Source organism: Solenopsis invicta, chromosome 4 (genome assembly GCF_016802725.1).
Source record: "Solenopsis invicta isolate M01_SB chromosome 4, UNIL_Sinv_3.0, whole genome shotgun sequence".
Taxonomy (NCBI): domain Eukaryota; kingdom Metazoa; phylum Arthropoda; class Insecta; order Hymenoptera; family Formicidae; genus Solenopsis; species Solenopsis invicta.
This window is the reverse complement of record NC_052667.1, coordinates 26526881-26547214: the sequence shown is the minus strand read 5'-3', so window position 1 is coordinate 26547214 and position 20334 is coordinate 26526881. Positions and strand designations below refer to the sequence as shown.

General features: G+C 38.8%; 1 protein-coding gene across 22 annotated transcripts in view; it reads right to left on the bottom strand.

Annotated features, from left to right (window-relative positions):
- LOC105196315 (longitudinals lacking protein, isoforms A/B/D/L) overlaps positions 1–20334 on the bottom strand; it is a 291818-nt gene that overhangs the window by 142948 nt on the left and 128536 nt on the right. For 2 of the 22 annotated variants that reach the window (XM_011162189.3, XM_039447889.1), the window contains exon 7: positions 13028–13379. The exons of 15 other annotated variants lie outside the window; for them this stretch is intronic. In XM_011162189.3, coding sequence (XP_011160491.1) covers positions 13096–13379 — 284 coding nt within the window. In that variant the 3' untranslated portion in view covers positions 13028–13095. Of the gene's footprint in view, positions 1–359; positions 962–3715; positions 4601–4902; positions 5422–11440; positions 12547–13027; positions 13380–16583; positions 17033–20334 lie in introns of those variants that run through there. 5 more of the 22 variants (XM_011162176.3, XM_011162171.3, XM_011162185.3 and 2 more) reach the window with 5 other exon arrangements.

The following is a 20334-nucleotide window of genomic DNA, read 5'->3' as shown; positions in this document are numbered from 1 at the left end:
TTATAAGAAGAATGTCATGCTTATGGGAATTTTTAAAAAATTTTAATTTTATTTATGGAAAAGCAATTGTTTCTTCTTAATATGAAACATCATATTCCTCTCTTGTTTTGTGCGAACAGCACGAGCATTGTTGACTCGGTGACAGATCACTCAATGCTTTTTCAGACTCTTCAGCTGGATGTAAAATTGCCCGTATCTGCAACATCGACAAATCAATCCTGAAAATGTCATCGGCAAATATCATTGACGACAAGATGATCTTGCAGTTAATTATGATTTAAAGGAGTTTGTAGGGACATTGAAACACAAAGAACACTCTACGACTCTATCAGCGACTTATTTAATATTATTTAATTTCATTTCAACTGACTAGATTTACAATAATTACGATTTATAATAATTATAAACAACATTCAAGCCAATGCTTGTCGAACGACTTCAAGCATAACAGACGGCTCTTTTAATAAATAATTATTTTAAAAAACCCTGATAAATCACGATAAATAATTTTCATTGTTTTTACCTCACCACATGTACATGTGCAATTAATAACTAGTGCATAAATCGTTTTTAATATTATAATTAGAAATCAATTGTACAATAATCAATAAAAAAAACGAAGGAAAGTTTTCGTGAAATTATGCGAAATTACTCTCTGGATGCATTCTCTGAATGTGTTTATGCAGACTGCTCTTGTATTTAGTGCGATGCGGGCAATAAGGGCAACACTCCTTCGGATCCTTGCCGCATTCGATCTTCAAGTGACTCCTCATGTTCCTCAGCCAACGGTAATACTTGCCGCAATTCGGACACTCGAAAAAACCTGGTTTCTTGTCGAGATAACTGGGGAATTTTAACTGGGAAATCTTCGGGTTCGCGTAATTAGAATTGTGCAGAATTTTGTGCTGACTAGTCATCTGATTCTGGTGATAATGATGGATACTTTGCCAAGCTATCATCCCTGAAAAAAGATAAAATGCGATGGTTAGTAAAAGTGGTCACGGAAATTTCGGGGCAAACAACATTTAATGTCGACTCATGAGTCCAACTCATGGAAACTTTCGAATATTTTGTTCGCATGAGTGAAAATGCAAGATACCCCACAGCATAAAATGTCGTCTTCTTCTACTCCTATTGTGTATAATAAATCGTTAGAGCTAGTTCAATTTTTTTAATAAAATTTAACTTATATCTACGAAAAACAAGTCCTTCAAATAAAAATTAATTAAATATAAAAGTTTTATATTAATTTTAATTAAGCATTTTCGTTTTGAAGAAAACGTTGTTAACAAGTAGAAAGCTAATAGTAATTTTTACAAAGCGCCGTAGAGTATGTTTTTGTAAATAAACACCTATGATTTAACATGTTATACAGTAATTGGACTCATGCAGGATTGTTCATATAAATTCGTAGAGAGAAAAAAAATGATCCAATTCATTTATTGTGTAAAATTTGGCAAATATTTACAAATTCACGAACAATGATATCGAATATAATGCATAAGAAAAAAAAAGGAAGATAACACACGGAATGGATTTTGCATTAAATGTTGAAGCCTCAATCGTTTTTAAAACAAAAGTATGTGACTCTAGCACAAAATCGTCTGTCCGTTTATCTTCCGTTTTAAATCGCATTATTGACAAATCTAATTAGATATATTAGAGCAACGCATCTATTCTTATGACTAATACTAATGTAGATAATCTAGAACACGCCCGTAGAGGAATGTCATCGACGCAAAGAAATGAGTAATTGCCTAAACATAAAGTTATAAAAACCATTATTGCAATTGCACTAATGTACTTGTTACTAGAGATGTACGAAGCTTATTAAATAAGAAGTTTACTTGATTTTGCATTGAATCAAATTGTTGAAACATAACTTTTAATTTATTTATTTACTGTTAATATAAGTAACAAAAAATTTCTATGCAACAAAAATAATATTAATTATATAAAATTTAAAAAAAATAAAATTTGATTCGTATTCGGAATCCTTAAAATTGATTTGAATCTGAATTATTCGAATAACTGAGATTCAAATCACAGATTCATATCTAAATCAAATTATCTAAATCCTATTTCATTCAATTGGTATTCAAATAATTCGCACATCTCTATTTTATGATACAAGTTAATTCGCACAATATTCATAATATAATTTAATCTCAATGGTAACTGCAACCGTGTCTCTAACTCTAGCCACGTTAATTCGCGCGTATATATAAAGTCGCTGAGTACAAAATAGAAATTGAATAATTGAGGAAGACCGCGAAAATGGTAACGTGAGCGTGCGATTTACGAGCACTAGATACTGCTAGAGAAGACATTCTTCCCGGGATGATTGGTGCGGATATGCTGGTACAGATTGCCGCGTTGCTTCGTCCTGTGGGCGCAATACGGGCACTTGAATTGAGGTTCTTTGCCACACTCGTGTCGCGTGTGTCTCAGCAAGGTGCCACGATGCTGGTAACCCTTGCCACATCTCTCACAGCGGTACGGAAATATTACATTCCCGCCGCTCTGCTTGGCCATCCAGAGCGTCAAGTCCTTCATCGACATCATTGGTGAATAGAGCCGATGTTGCAGGTTCCTGGGCATAATCATGCGCGGTACCGTCGGCACTGCAAGCGAGAGGAAGAAGAAAACGGGGGGCGTTAGTTACGAAAAAAGATGCGGTAGCTGCATTTATGTGAAGATATAAGTAATAATTAAAGTAGAGAAAGAGAGAGAAAGAAAGAAAGAAAGAAAAATGCATTTCTTGTTTTATTGTTTGCGCTATATTATTTGAATAATTACAAATAAACGATAAATGCGAGACTAAATGCAAGACGAATGATAGGCAAGACCATTTTCATATGCAATATAATATGGCGCGGATTGTCAAGATCACAAAACAATGATTTCCTAAATTTTAAATATTTGAGCCTGCAACTCTACCAATTTGTGGAAAATTTACAAATTTTCAATGATAAAAGCAATTTGTTTTACAATTTACCAAATATTTCTTGCTCGTTTTGTCTTACAGAACTTATTATTACAAACATTCGTCCAATTTGATTGACAGAATACGCAATTAATTAATCTTTCTCTGTAATTAAATAACGAAATCAAATATCCATAAGTGTATATTCGATGGCAAAGACACATTATTGAATTATACAGATATTTTATTTATATTAATCATTGATTTACGTAAATGCACAAGCATGTAGTACGAAAATATATAATAATAAAAATAGATAGATCATACATCCTCTTTTGCTCTCTGTTAGACTCTTTATACGTGTGATGTGTAACTTTCTTATAAATCTTATAGATCATATACATTAAACATCGCGCCATGACAATGTGGGCACCATTTCTTTCGTTTACACCCACAAACGTGTATGAAATCGCTCAGATTATCAAAATTATTTAGCATCATTAAATGGACGACGAAGTATCGTTGCAACTAGGTCGCTAATTCTATCGCTCCTCTGTTCGAAGTGTAGCAATTCAGAAAAAAGTTTGACTTAGCAGATCGAATACATTAGTTACACATAATCCAAACGATGGTATGAAAAATATTGAGAAGCATCCAGGTCGGCATAATCAAGCATTCTTAAGAAAGTAACAAATGGTAACAATGCGGACTTGTTTTATTCGATTCGTAATTTATAGTACGGACAAAATAGGTAAATAATTTATCAGAGAAATGACTTTATTTGAATTGAATGAAAAAATATCGTATTTTATTCGTTTTTCTTTTTGGATAACGAGATAAGATACAAGAGACAATACAGATAAAATTATTATAATTTTATCGTTCCTCTGTCATTCATCATTTCTCTATATCCCGCCTAAATTCTGATCATGATGACTAGATATATCGGCAATCATACTGTAATAAGCATATTACGGCAGATACAAAATCCCCATCATCCCCTCATCTCAGACACGGAGATTTACTCGAGACTTCTTCATTACTGTATGCGTCGTTCGGAAACAATATGAATATCAAATTCGGAATCACGCAGCTTACGAAGGAATTCTCTCGTTTCGACGAGTGCATTAAAAAATAGACAAACAAGATCGTAATGAAAAAGAAAAAATCGCAATATAAGGCCAATTTCGAAACGATTACGCGGATTGGCGAAATTGTTGCTCAATAAGTACGATGAGGATTGACGAATCAGCACTAGTGTCGCAGGTTCGAAACCACACCGGTGCTGGTTCGCCATACTGGGACTTATCGATCTCATCTTCGTGAATTCTCAGTTCAGGTCGATCACATAGACGTTCTGACCGCGATGACACTGGCGGATATGCCTGTAAACGTGACCGCGTTGCTTCATCTTAGCGGAACAGTAAGGGCACTGGACTCTTGGCTCCTGGCCGCACTCGAACTTTGTGTGTCTATTCAGGTGCCACGCATGTATATAGCTCTTCGAGCATCGCGAGCACGTGTGCCTCTCGATGTCGCCTTGTACGTGTCTGCCACGGCGTCTCCTCGTTGAGTGGAGCGGTTTGTCATCCTCGTAGTCAAAGCTTTGGGATTCCTCCAGCACCACCGAACACATGCTCTCCAGACTGGTCTCCAGCTTGATCATCTTCGCGTCTAAAAAAAAATCGACAGGGCACAAAGTTAGCTGGATAATCAAGATACGCGTATCCCGAAAGGAGAAAGAGATAAAAATGAGAAGATCATGGAGACGCTTGCGAGTGTTATCGCGAATTAATCCCGTCACCTGACCCTGAGGAGTTCAAGCTCGCGCAAAGATCTCCGTTACCTGTTCAGCTTGCGCGTCGGCAAACCACGGCGGAGTAGTGCGTCCAGACTATCCCGAGGAGCTATCAATATAAGCATTTGAAGTATATAAAGTGAATGGAAATGAAAAGGCTATTTCGAGAATCAGCAAAGTATCATGGAAACGCTTTATTCTATCAAGTACACAATTAACAAAACGATAATTACATTTACATGTAACACTGCACGAGAAGAGAGTGTCGACGAGTCGAACATGCCGAAAGAGATATAAAAACCGAGAACAATAAAATAAAATCGTCAGACTATGCGTCGCCAAAGGAAGAGAAGAACGTTTCGTTAGAGCGGGTGTATTGGAGTGAGGCCTCATCAGGGTGAGTCAATGATGTAAATGCGTTGACCGGAGTGCTTCCTGCGTATGTGCTGGCTCACGTGGCCGCGTTGCTTGCTGCGAGTGCCGCAATAAGGGCACTTGAACCTCGGGGTTAGACCGCACTCGTAGCGCAAGTGCCGTCTCAGGCTTTTAATCACGGTGTAACCGTTACCGCACTTCGGGCACACGTGATTACGGCGACCACTGCCTCGCCGTCGAATCGGCGACCCCCTGACGCTCTGGCTCACGTTGGACTTTGTTGAATCGTATGGACCGATCCCGTAACTTACGTATAGATAATCTGAAAGCAAACAACGGAACAATTAGAAGGAGACCGTGGAGAATCGTTGACGAGCTACCAACAGGCCAAGGAAAGATCACTATAGTTATCGGGCACAAATACGACATTCGATTTGAAAAGCGAGTGTTTGGTGCGATGTGTACTTGTAATACGTTTAAATTGATCGAATTGAAACTATATTGTAATAGCTAATATTGTGCAGAAAATGACCTAAAATAATATACATATTTTAATGACGATGTTCGTTTATTCAAAACCAATTAGATAATAGAATCTTCACGGCTAATCAGCTCACTTTTTTGAATTTTCAATAATACATTATTATTTGCCAATGCTTTTATTCTTCTCTCGTATAAAGAAAAAACTCAATATTTGCATCTCTCTTGCATGTATCATTAAAATATGTGTGATGTAATGATGACTTGTACAAACAAAAAGCAATATCGTGCGTGAATGTAATACATAAACGATATCACCCACTTTCAATTCAGTATTATCAGTTGATACGTAGGTCATTATCAACTTTTATGATGTCGCGCGACGCATTTGACATAAATTATGTGCGTATCACAAATACAAACATCAAATATCTCAAAGAAGCTGGAAATGGGCGAGGAAATTTTGATTAAGAATTCCTACGGCCTTATACAATATATATTCGTACCTGGTAACGTAGTCAATAAGCAGACGTGCCCATAACATCGGCAATCTGTTCCTGAAAGTGAAACTGCGAAAGGATGAGCATGTAATTAGAAATGAGTTAAAAAATAAGATCGCCATCAGAATCGTCAAGACAGGAAGTAATGCGGAGGTCATATTTATTACGCTTAAAATAATAGTATCGTACAAAAATAATATTACACTGCTCGTGGTTAAGAATGTGATTTTGAAAGTTTCGTTAAGACTTCAGATCGACGACACAAACTATCTCGGCGGGATGCTTTTTCCTGATGTGACTATAGATCTGCGATGTCTGCTTGCTGCGCACCTCGCAGTAAGGACACTTGAACCTCGGGGTCAGACCGCACTCGTAGCGCAAATGCCGTCTGAGACTCTTAATCACGGTGTAACCATTACCACACTTCGGGCACGTATGATTAAAACCTCGCCGTCGAATGGGACACTTCCTCGCGCTCTGGCTCGCGTTGGACTTTGTAGAGTCGTATGAATCGATCCCATAATTTACGTATAGATAATCTGAAAGCAAATAATGGAACAATTAGAAGGAAACCGTGGATAATCGTTGACGAGCTACCAACAGGCCAAGAAAAGATCACTATCGGAATAATGAATATGACGTTCGTTTTGAAAAGCAAATGTTTGATGCAATGTGTACTTGTAATACGTTTAAATTGATCGAATTGAAACTATGTTGTAAATAAATATTGTGCAGAAAATAACCTAAAACAATGTACACATTTTGATAACGATGTTCATTTATTAAAAACCGATTAGCTAATAGAATTTTCATAGGGAAAAAACAATTTTATTGGAATATCTAAAAATTTAGCTAGATACAAATCAGAAAATAATTTTATGTTGGACCATCAAAATTATTATGTAAGACATTCAAGCATGATAACGCTGCTGCACAAAGTTTTGATATTCTAGCAATCAGCATAAATGTCCAATATAAATTTTTTGATGGTTCAATATAATTATTTTCAAATCTGTATTTCAGCAAAATTGTTCCTTCCATACGCGGCTAATCAATTCACTTTTTGAACTTTCAATAATACATTATTTGCCAATGCTTTTATTATTTTTTCGTGTAAAGAAAAAACTTAATATTTGCATTGAAGCAATTTTTATCGATTTTATCTCTCTTGCATATGTGTAACATTAAAATATGTGTAATGTAATGATGACTTGTACAAACAAAAGATAATATCGTGCGTGAGCGTAATACACAAACAATATCACCCAGCTTCAATTCAGTATTATTAGTTGATATAAAGTTTATTATCAACTTTTACGGATGTCGCGCGATGCATTTGACATAAATTATATGCGTATCACAAATATAAACATCAAATATCTGAAAAAAGCTGGAAATAAGCGAGGAAATTTTGATTAAGAATTCCTATACATTATATATTCATACCTGGAAACGTAGTTAATAAGCAGACGTGCCCATAACGTCGGCAATCTGTTCCTGAAAGTGAAACTCCGTAAAGATGAGCACGCAATAAGAAATGAGCAAGAAATAAGATCGCCATCAAAATCGTGAAGACAGGAAGTAATGCGGAGGTCGTGTTTATTATGCTTAAAATAAAATATTGTACAATAATAATATTACAGTGTTCGCGATCAAAATTGTGATTTGCACGTTTCGTTAAGACTTCAGATCGACGACCCAGACTCTCTCGGCGGGATGCTTTTTCCTGATGTGACTATAGATCTGCGACGTCTGTTTGCTGCGCAGTTCGCAGTAAGGACACTTGAACCTGGGCTCGTGACCGCATTCGTATCTGAAGTGGCGATTGCGATTACTCTTCAGAGTGAAACCGTGCAGGCACTTAGGGCAATAGTAGAGAGGCTTCTGAGACTGGGGAAGTACGTGAGACTCTTCGAGACCTACGAACCTCGCCAAGGAGTCCACCATGAGAAGATCTGAAAACAAAAACCGAATTGTGAGACTTAGTCCGGATCGCTACGTCTAGTAGCTTCTGACATCGGGCGCATCGACAAGTTCATCATTTATCTACATGTTTATTATCAAACGAATATTAATCTTTCCCTTAAAAAAAAAAATAAAAAAAAAATAAAAAAAAACTGAAAGAGGTAACTAATAAGACAGTCGATCTACAAGTGATACAAAAGGGAAAGTTACAGAAGAATACTTGTCATTGGCCCTTGGGAAAAGTGGTTTGTTAAATAGGTGCAAGGATCATTGATGCAAAGCACACAAATGCAGGTAAAAAGGTTACTGGATTATTGCTCAGTGATATTAGTCTCGTGGCACGCGGATGGAGTAATCGGATACGTTGGTAGAAAACTTGGTTGATAGACGTCAAGCACGTTCCTCACAGTCGTGAAAGGTAAGGAGAGGTATCCGTCGTTAGTTTCGGCCGCAAACACCACGTGTAGATCGTTCACCGTGCAGCTACGACAGATTCATCAGATGAGATCCTACATCCCCGTTTTAGTTGAAGTAACGTGTTGCTCGAGAGGGAGGACTGACTGAAGGGGCTCATGGGACATATCGGGGAAAAAAATTCTGACGCACATTCGGCAAGTAGGGTGTCCGAACATCAATTTATTTTTATATTACATTTCCACAGCGACGATATACGATCATAAAACGTACCGCAGGAAATCGCTATTGATATACGTTGAAAACACGTTGCGTTCCTAATCGGCCAGGAATCGTTGGGGTATCTTGACGTACGTCGTACGAAGCTCGAACACGGGGCTGACAGTCCCGAGGATTGTCTGCGTCCGTCAAAATACCCCGTGTGAATGGGATCCCTTGCTCGCGAAAACTTGCTCGACATCCTAAAATATACGCAAAAAACTTAATCCGAAAACTTAACGGAACGTATGAAGAACAATCGTTTCTATGCGCGACGAAGGATAACAATGTTCAATACATAGCTGTCGTCGCGTATGTACTTATAATCGAATACACTTATATAGCTACACGAATAATTATATCACAGCAACAAAAACAGTCGGCCACTAACGTGTTTCGTGTCTCTAAGAAACCCTTCCATCCGCGCGGATGCAAAAATGAAAGCAGGCACGTGCCGCGACAATCGAATCGCGAAAGAACCAAACGTGTGATAAACTTGTGTTTCCGCGATACATGAAGAGCAACACTTCAATCTACTTTCGCGATGTTTGATAGGTGAAATATATCCTATATTATCGATTGCTATTGGTGTCCCAGAGGTATACCGATGCGTCTTCATGTTAAGAGCAAAATCACGGCAGCGCGTGATTCTATATCGTGATCAAACAGAAGATAACTACGTTTGTTCCGACCGCTTAAAACCCTGTTCTCTTCGTCAGACTTTCTGCTCCTGTTAGTAACAATTCAGTCTTCGTGACGAGTGACTGCGATCGCTTGGAGCGTCGCGCACCATCGATAACAATTCCGATTTGTCGATTGTAAAATCGACAAATTCTTCGCTAATGATAACACGCACGCCGGTCGCACCCGGCGTTCTTATCTAGTCTGATTGATCCTGGTACATTTAGACGCACGCAAATGTTTCCTCGTGTCCCATCGTCAACTTCACAACCTGAATCTTTAAAGATATACGTCTACGTTTTAAAAAACATACGACTCTCTTAAAGCCTCTAATAATCGAAAGATTGCTTATTGAATAGCGCGCGAATGCTGGAACTCGAAATGTGCTCGCGTTGAAGACTCGCTCTTTTTCGCGTCGAAGACTTCGAAAGCGCCTCACATCGCCGAGGCCGCCAACTAATGTAACGCATCAGTTCCCGAACATCATAATTCGCACGTAGCACATCGAGAAGCTCCGCGCGCCGGCTTATTAATTGCTAAGCATGGAGATATTTCGTAACGTGTAAAGACGGAGAGAATATCTGACGAGATAATACTGAGTCCCACTATTCCAGCCGCTACAAATCTTACACGGTTCACTGTTTCTCGCTTCATCAGCAGACCGCCACGATCAAGTCGTCACATTGCGTCTTATCATACGATTAAGTGATTTCTAACGAATATCCGCGCTCCTGCCCCCGATTGTTGCACCTGATGTTGCAATCGATACGCGACATCTGATTAAACATCGTGCGACCGACAACGTAGGAACCGCACCGCGCTCGTGAAACTCTTAATAGCTAAGGACGTTCGTGAGGCGTATCGTCGTACAGAATCACGAGTAGTAATTACACGTTCGATTTATTCAGACGTTATTCTCGAATAACGATTGCGCGATCGACGACTCGCTCGAGAAGCGTGTCACGCGAGAGGTTTTCGCCTGTTCGGTGAAAATTCAGAATTCCCAAACGACTCGTTTCATTCGCACGAGTGCGGTTCCCCACTCATTTCGAGCCGTGAAAATCACTGTATTCACGCAAGATTGCAAAGTCCCGCATGGCCATTCTTCTATTCTATTTGCCCTCTTTGAGGTCCACTACGACGACTTTCTCACCGGGATGCTTGGCCCTGATGTGAGACATCACATTGGACGTCTGCTTGCTGCGAAACTCGCAATAGGGGCACTGGAAGCGCGGCGGCTGACCGCACTCAAACCTGAAATGCCTGGTCATATTGCCCTTGACAGTGAAGCAACTGCCGCATTTAGGACAGCTGTAGAGCTTCTTGCCGGTGCCGGTGAACGCGCCCTTCGAACAGTAAGTATTTCTCACGCGTCTATGAGGGAAGTAATTCATCCTTGACACGGACGGGCAGTTCTGGTCAAAGTCCCTATTGCTGCTTTCGACTTTGAAGTCCTTGCAGGATTGCAATACGAAGTTCAGATCCAGCTGCGGAATCGGTGCGTAAAAACCTGAAACTTCAAAGTCGGTCAGTTAATAAGACGCAATAGCTTACCGTATTTGGAGGGGGGCGCGCGAAAGGTAGAAAAATTCGAAAGAACCAGTACGAAAGTCGTAAGGAACTTTCGAGCTGCCTTCGACGTAGGAACAATTGGAAGGTAAGCCGGATTAATATTCATGCTTTGCATTAGTGAGGATACCTTTGAAAACCGCGGATATCTTCCTGATGAATCTGTATTCAGCAATGTTCTCATCGCGCGGGCTACGGTGACGCAGAAGCACGGTGTGTTTACGAAAATGCTGTCTAAAATTGGAATATAAAATCGCTACGCGTGATTCTTAATGCTTACGCGAATCTACGTAACTAGAGATCTATTAGAAAAATCGGAATTGTAAACGCCGGATTGTGTCGTCTTCGGGTGATGAAAGATCCGTGCAGCCGTGATGGCTGATCGTATACTTGTAAAAGGTGTGAACAAGAATGGCATTAATGCCTAGCCGCATTGTTAAAAATCCATGAGTTTCACATTAGACTGATGATTGCAATAATTGCGATAAACTTTTATTTTACAAAACAACGTACAAGCGAATTATTCTCTTCTTTTAGAAAGTTAAAATCTCTCGATGATCCTCTTCCGATGAATGGCTTCGGTCGTCGCTTGGCAAAGTCTGAGTGGCGTAGAATAGTTTCTCAACACGCATGGTACCAGCCATTCGTGAGCATTTTTCTCAGTCAGATTAAACATTTTTCATGACTAAGAAAAACTCGGGCTCTAATTAATTTCAATAAAAAGATTTACGTCAACGATATTTAATCAAGTTTAACAATATTTAACAATATAGAATTCTATATCGTTATATAGAAGAGAAAGTATCATTCTCAGATTTATTTTCAGATTAAATCACAGCCTCTTCATTAATATTTCATTTAACTTAAATTTCATTGAATTAAATAACATGTGTAATTAATTCAATTAAATATATATAATTAATAATAAATTATGTATAATTATTTAATAACATATTACTAATTTATAAATTAATTTAATAAAAACTAACAAAAATTAATTACTTACTCATAATTACGCTCATCGATTTATTATTGTAATTAAAATGAAGCATTTATATACACAAAATCAAAACCCGCTTCTCTTACGGAAAAGAAAATGGCAGTAACAAGCGAAATTGAGAAACATTTTTCTTCAATGATGCACGAAGATCGCGGTAGAAAGCGAGCCCAGTGGAAAGACAGAATTCACTTGAGTTGCTCGAGATCATGTGTGGAATTGGAAACATCGCGATCTTCCTGTCGTGCTCAGAGCTTCATGTCGAAGATAAATACCTCCTCTTCCGGATGTTTCTTCCTAATGTGAGCATAGACCGGTGACGTTTGCTTGCTGCGGAGGCCGCAGTAGGGGCACTGAAACCTCGGCTCGTGTCCGCACTCATAGTTCACATGGCGGTCCTTGTTCCTCTTCAGGGTGAAGCCACGACCGCATTTTTGGCACTGGAACGGCTTCATGTTGTCGGCGCTGACCTTACGCGTACGTATCCTCGATTTTCTGCACACCTCGGAATTGAGCTTGCCGTCCACTCCCGGTTGATACTTGCAGATCATGTTCGGCCCGAACGGAGACACCACGTGGAGCCCTGAAACACGGAGACGAAGATGCTGAAGGACGCTCGAGTGCGCGCGAGAAAGAAAAGTTTTTACGATGATCGTCGACCGTTCGGCTTAGGCTGCATCATCGGATTCCCCCAACAAGCAATGCATAATGAAAATTGATTAAATCTGAAAGACGCTCCTCGCAACGTGACCTTGCACGTACTCAGCATTTCCGTCTTCGTCTACACGTGTAAATAAATCATTTATATACCAACTACGTGTCTAGCATGATGCTAATATTACAAAAAAGGTTGACTGACAAAAACGTTTTGGTCTTGGAATAACAAGAGATATCGCTAGTATCAAGAAACGCATCCGTACCTGCAGATAGAAGCGGCAATTAATTAAATGAATTAATTGAGAATCTAGTAAACATAAATTTATATTTTTTGGTAAGGCAAAAATGGAGTAAATAGATGTCAGTGTGGGACGATGATGGGGACGATTTACAAATTAATCACTCAGTTGGAGATCCAGTTGTTTAATTTATTGAACATAACAATCATGATACGCGAGGGTAAGCGCATACTTAATCAGAGCCGGAACATGGTGTTGTACTTCCGATCCAAGTACACCTTTGATAGATGCGGGTGATGCACGCGCAAGTGACGTATAATATGACCCTTCTGATAATTTTTTATCGGGCAATACGTGCACTCGAATCTCGGCGGCTGTTTGCACTGATGGCGCAGATGGGCGAGCATCGATTTCTTCCACTTGTACAGATTGCCACAACTCGGACACTCGAAGTTTCGCTTATTGATATCATCTGGTTCCGAATAAACATCGTGATTTCTCCTCCACTTGGAGGAATTATCTGAAACCCATGAAAAAGTGGAAGCGTTTTAGTAATAAGTTCGATCTTCGCTTTCTCTCGTGATGGACGTGTCCTGCAAATTGATGTTAGACTCAGAGCACTCCCTCATCGATACATAAAAATCACGAGATTATTCGTTAAATATTATTGTTACGTAAAATTAAAACTGTCAAGTTCATTATTTCACATAAAACGAAGAAAAAAAAAGAGGAAAGAGAAAGATATCACTCAAATAATTGTTGTCTTTATTGCACGCAAGATCGCAAATTCAGTAAACGCTTTATTACATTTTCTAATAAAGAAAGAACTGTCATATAAAATATTTTGTGTGCAATCACGGCTTGAATTGCGATAATTTTTAATTCGAAGACACTTAAATTCATTGTTTAAAATTCGATCAACAGCCGTGTTTGTGCATAATATATTTATACATTTTTTTTACATATTTATTGATAGCACAACGTAGATTCGTTTCGTTCAGCAAACGACACGTGATTTGTAAAATGCAATTATGTTTCATATTGATCTATGACCTAAAAGTGATGAAACACACTTGAGACGAGCACAGGATTGTCGTGAAAAAAATCTACCACAATTATAATGCTGGAACAGCGAAAATTTTTGTGGTAGAAGGATATTCATTGTGAAGATAATATTTATTATAGTCGATGTAAAAATTGTTGAAACAATTCTCCTAAATAATTTCTTTTCAGGAATCCTCGAAACACACATAACATTCAACAAGACAATTTATTTATCTAAAGAAACTAGAAAATAAACATTCTTATGATATCGGATGTGCGTCGAAGATCACTGAAAAAAAATGTTACAACCTTTTTGGCACCGATTATACGATCATTTCTATCAATTCTAGAGTAGCAGTTTGAGCTTAAGAACACATTAATATAAATACCAAAAATTCAATATTTTATATATAAATAATTTAATACCTCTAATGTTCTTCATTTATAACTCACATTTTTCAAGAGGCTATTCTCTTAAACTCTCATTGTACAAAGTATCTTGAAAGTTTCTTCAAGTAACCGATTTATTTTATAAAGTGTTCTAAGTGTTTAATTAAATAATTACTGATACATCTGTCGACAGTCATGATTCTCATATCACATTATATTCTATAATTCAATTTCCGTAACAATGTACATATTAATTAAAATTTTATATATCTACTTAAAACTTTTAATTAACATGTGCAATACGTATCACGGAAATTACATTGCGAAATATAGAATACGGCAATTTTATTTGCATCTTGTACAAAGAGACGTAAATTTAGAAAATAGATAAAATAAAAACTAGTACATACAAATATAAATTCTCTTTTTGGAACACGTTAATTAATATCTTAGTGATAAGTTCATTATTTGTCATCATTTTGACATGAAATAGATATTTTGCTTCCTGAATAATAATTAGATATCTCCAGAATTGGCTAGTAACTAGTTAAAAATTAAATAATAAAATTAAAAAGTTAATAACTTTATTAATTTTAAATTATTTAATTTTTAACCTCACCTAATTATTATCAAAATACAAATTTTAATTTATTAATTCTTTTCCCAAGTTATAAAAATTTATCCACATGAAAGAAAAAAATTATAAATAAAATTTCCTATAAAAAAAACAATATTTCTTTGTCATTTTGTCTAAACTGAATTTATAAATAAAATATTAAGGGGGTTTTCTGGTCTTAAGACTTCAAAAAAATTTTTTTTTAATTGTATTTTGCGAAAAGTTGTAGTCTTAAGAATATGCCATAAAAGTATTTCTTTTAAAAAATAAAAATTGATCAAGATATACAGTATAAAGTGACGCAATGTATAAAACTGCTTTACTAAAAAAACATTTTAAAAAACAAATAAAACAACTTATTGGAATAAAAATAAAATAATTAAAATTTTTTCTACCTTACATTGAACGTAGTTTTGAATGATGTATCAGTTTTTAATTATATCTTAATTTTTATGCCTAAAACAATTCTTAATTATACGTCTAATTTCGTCTCTCAAGATCAAAAAACCCCCTCAAGTTTTTCTGATGATCCACATATTATCACTATGTTTTAAGTAACTTCAGTTCGTCGAGACTAACTTTAAGTGTCGACACTGTGTCACCACAGTGATTGTATTCTTACTTATTTATCCAATCCTGGATATCACATTAGACATAATTAAATAAATATTTAATTTTCTAAACGACTGAAGGCATCTGTGACCGATTTGTCTCAGTCATTACGGATTTCCTGCCAAGAGAGCCTCGTATTGGTGGCGATGTCGATGCAGTAGAGTTCACGGTCCGGATGAAACGTGCGTATGTGCGTCCATACGTGCGTACGTTGCCGCAAGTGATGCTTGCAGTACGGGCATTCAAATCGCTGCGCACCACCGCACTCGTATTTGTAATGCCGCATCATGTGACTACGATGTTTGTAGCTGCGATCACAGTTCGGACATTGATGGCGTGGCAAGAGGTAGTCGACGTAGTCGACGTTACGGAAGCCTTGCACGGACCATTTCATCTGGAGCGGATCTGGAAAAAGAGTTTGCAGCCGGTTAGCGAGGAAGAAACGCGTCAACGCACGGCGAGTAACCGCGCGCGAACTTCTTCGTGCTCGCCTTGACCCTCGAGGATAACTCGCCGGTCGCTGGAAGTGGTGAGAGCGAGGCTCCCACTTGAGCTTCGCGACACTTGTCGTAAATGCGTTATACATCTCGAACACATGTGAAGAACTCTCCCCAATGCAATCTCGCTGCGCAATCAGAGATATCGCCGAAGGGATCTGTTTCGTTGGAAGTAACACTTGTGGGATTGCCACAACAATATCGATGAACAAGATCAAATTAAACAGCACGACAGTAAATACACACGATAAGAACATAAAGAGACAAGTCGAAAGATGAAGGGAACGTTTTGCGGGACAATTACGTTTCTGAGGGTAAAAAGACTTCTGTTACTTTTTATATAGACAGTTTTGTGCAGGTCTTGTAGAACCTAATAATGCATAATTCAAAACTATGTACAATATTTATTGGTTTTGAGATATTAAACGATCTTATTTATTAATAATAAATTTTAAAACGTCTTTAATGCTCGAAGATATATTAAATAATATTAGCTGAGAGACTTTTTATTTACACTGACCCATCTCACGTAACATCAACATTATAAAACAGATTTATATATACATGATGGAATCACACACGGAGTTTTTATTAAATTCTACTTATTCATGTGTTAAACGAAGAAATTGCGTGTCAAACATCGTATAAGATCTGCTAAGATTCCATTTCGAGAAAAGAATTCATTCAAACAATTTCAGTCTTGTTGAAGGCTGTCGATGGCGTAGACGGGCCGATTGTAATGATTGCTCTTGATGTGCGAGTAGACGTGTGACCGATGCTTGCCGATGTAAGTACAGTGTGGGCACTTGAAACGCGGCATCTTGCCGCACTCGTACTCGAGGTGCCTTTGCAGTCCGCGATACCACTTGTAGGTCTTGCGGCACTGGGGGCACTCGTAGGTACCGGGTGTCGAGATGCCTGCGGTCTGACCTAATCTGGCGGTACGGAATCGGCGCCAGTGACCGGTGGTGACGGCGAGACCCATGTCGACGTAGCAGGGACGACTGTAGAAAGCTGTAAAGCACAGGTTGATCGTCAGTCAGAGACGGTTCACTGGCGGGGATGGGACGGAACGGAAACATTTAAGAGCGACAAACGGACACACGTGTCTGTTTCGCGTGCTGCGTTAGCCCGCTTTTGCGGCTGTATTCGATTTCAGCCTGCGTGGTCGCCTGTGTTAATTTTTTTTATCCTGAAAAGTAAAACCAAAACGACAAACGTGATGTTGGACTCAAGCACACTCCGAGTACGGAGAAGATAAGGTGTAAGTACAAGAAAACTGTACAGCGATACGACATTCATTGCGAAATGAAGAAATCCGAAGAGATCGACGCGAGAAATACGTGGGAGCTTCTTATTTATACTTTTATTCATTTTCGAAATTATGTCAGTTGAGGAAAAAAATAAAAGCACACTCGTACGAATGTATAATAATATGCATGTATTAAATCTCTTTGTTTGACAACGGATGTACCTTGGATAAATTCGAGACGAAGAAATTTAGGATCATGATGTCAGATACGTTGAATCTCAACGATACAATGACAGACGCCAAGATAATTGTAAATTAAGCGCTATCATTGCCCATTCGAGCGTTCAGTTTTCTTCTCGTTGCAAAATGGACAACGGGTCACATTATTCTATATAAACATTCAGTCAAGATTTAAAAAACACCAGATTTACACTCCGATAGACCTCTCTCCTTATCGCAGACCTCTCTCCTTATCGCTTCACGCGCAAAAATTAAAAGTCAGCATTTCTTTACAGATGCCGTTTACGCGAAACGGAAATCTCCGCCGAGATCCACTGTCGTAACGAGCATCTCGGGATGCATTGCTCGTACATGATTGTAAATGGATGAGCGATACTTGGCCCGCTGACAGCAATACGGACACTTGAAACGTGGTGATCTGCCGCAGTCGTACATCTGATGCCTTGTCAGGTCCCTGTTGTAGACGTAACATCTGTTGCAACGCTTGCAGATGAATCGCTTGTGCGCTCGGAGAACGTGCCTTCTGACAGCACCTGAAATCGAGAACGACCATCATGGTTAGAAGAAGCCGAAGCGAACCCAGCACGACGCGAAGTACGAGGACTCGTTTGATCCGGCTAAGTATCTCCGGATCGGCGACCTCCTGCTTTGCGTTTAAACTTCGTTTAGATAAAAACGGTTTTTAAATTTACTTTATTGTAGAAGCGGGATCAGAGACTGGACGGTAACTCGACTCGCAGGGATTTTATTGAGTTTTCCTTTTCACACAATTTTCGCTGTCTGTGTTTGCCGAGGAACAAAAGATGACTCGAACGAAAGCGAATGACGAAGAAATGGGACGATCGGTCTCTGGCCGTCGTGTTCAACAGCTGCTCAGTACAATCGTCTGAAGCACAAGGCCTGACCGGGATGATACTTTCGGATGTGCGCGTAAATGTTCTGCGTAAATTTGGAGGGCTTGTCACAGTACGGGCACTGGTACTTGGGCGCCATGCCGCACTCGTGGCGCAGATGCCGCGTCATGTTCTTCTTCAGGGTGAAGCCGCGATTGCAGCGTGGGCAGTAGTGACTCTTGTTCACGGAGTACACTTTGCGCCGTTTCCGGGAGGCGTTCAGGCGGGCACCTGAAAAATTCGAAGAGTCAAGTTAGCGACGGAGACAGTGCGCGGTTCGCTCCTCGGGTTTTCGTTCTCGCCCCGAGATCGTGGGTGTGCGCGTATCCGTGTCGTCGAAATAGTCGAGACGAGTAAGATTAATTTAATAAAAACGAACGCACGCTTCAGCTGGATCAGCGGAGTCTATCCTGCGAGGATGCTCACGGGATGGATGGGTCAGTTGCTCGGAATCGAAAACGATCGATGTCAATCGAAAACGATCGATGTCAATTCTCTCTCTTGACTGGAAACAAAATCATGTCCGCTACGTGGTGTAATTGATACTCCACGCGTACAAAATACTAAATTAACATGGATCGTTCTCGTTCCTATGGGTCGTTACATACGCGTCACAAACGAATACGACAAGTCAAAAAACAACATAAATGAAGCCATACGATTTATTTCACACGAAACTCGAAGCTATAATCGAGTTATAATCACACAATCAAAATGTGAGACACATCGAACTGCACTGTGCGATAAAGTCACGTGTCATCGCTCTCTATCCGTCCATTTATATGTTTATTTAAGAATAAATCATATAATTTTATGCCTGCGATAACTGCATTGCATGCAAGCTCTTACGTTAAAATTAGACAACTCAGATTATAATCATGTTTAGCGTAAACAACTGGAATTGCAACTGATACCCCAAAATATTTTTTCAGCGCATTAATATTGCTATAACATTATAATATAAACGACAAAAATATTGAATAAAAAATTAAAATATTTGTAAAAAGTAAAAAAAAATTCCAACTGCTGTGTATATACACAGCAAAATTATAAGATTCTTAGAAATTCAGGTGCTACGTGTTAGGTTTATGGGAGAGGAATTACTGCGTAAAAAAAATTATATTCAAAGATTGCGTCGAGACATCTGAAGAGAAATTTATTCTCACGTATGTTAAGTAGCCAGTAGCAATATATTTTCAGTCGACAACTGGTATCTCGTTGGCCATAATCTCGTTGGCCATATCGTTCAGAATAATTTATTCTCATATATATATATAAATAGCCAGTAGGAATATATTAATCAGTCGATAATCGGTATCCCGCTATACGGGATCGTTCAGAACATTTTGTTTACACCGACAGGATGATTTGGATGCCACCGCCTGATGTGTCTGTAAACGTTCGAGGACGAATTATCCTTTTTGTGGCAATACGGACACGCGTACCGCGGCGTCTGACCGCATTTATGCCTAATTAGATCCCACGTCCTCCGGAAGCCCGCGTTGCATTTCGGACAGATATAGCTGGTCACCGGTCTTACGTTACGCCACTCCAACAGTCGTATATCTGAAAGCAAGCCATGGACATTAATACAATTTTTTCCGATTGTGATACACGAAAGTACGTTTTCCGAGACTGAACGACATCGTAACGCAGCCAAGCGATACGATTCTAAAGCCGTAGCCTGCGTATTGAATTATACATCCACAGTATCTTGTTACTTTACACCGTGTTCAATCTGTACGATAATTCGTTGTCGCGCGAACATTGCGTGAAGATTGAAATCGGCATCGCTCACCACGCTCCGAAACGTTTTAGATCTTGTTTCGGTCTACAAAAAAAAATGGTAACAAAAATCGGTACATCGCATACAAAATGACTGCAAAATGCGCAACACTGATGTATGAGTGCATCCTGAGGGATAGTGAAGC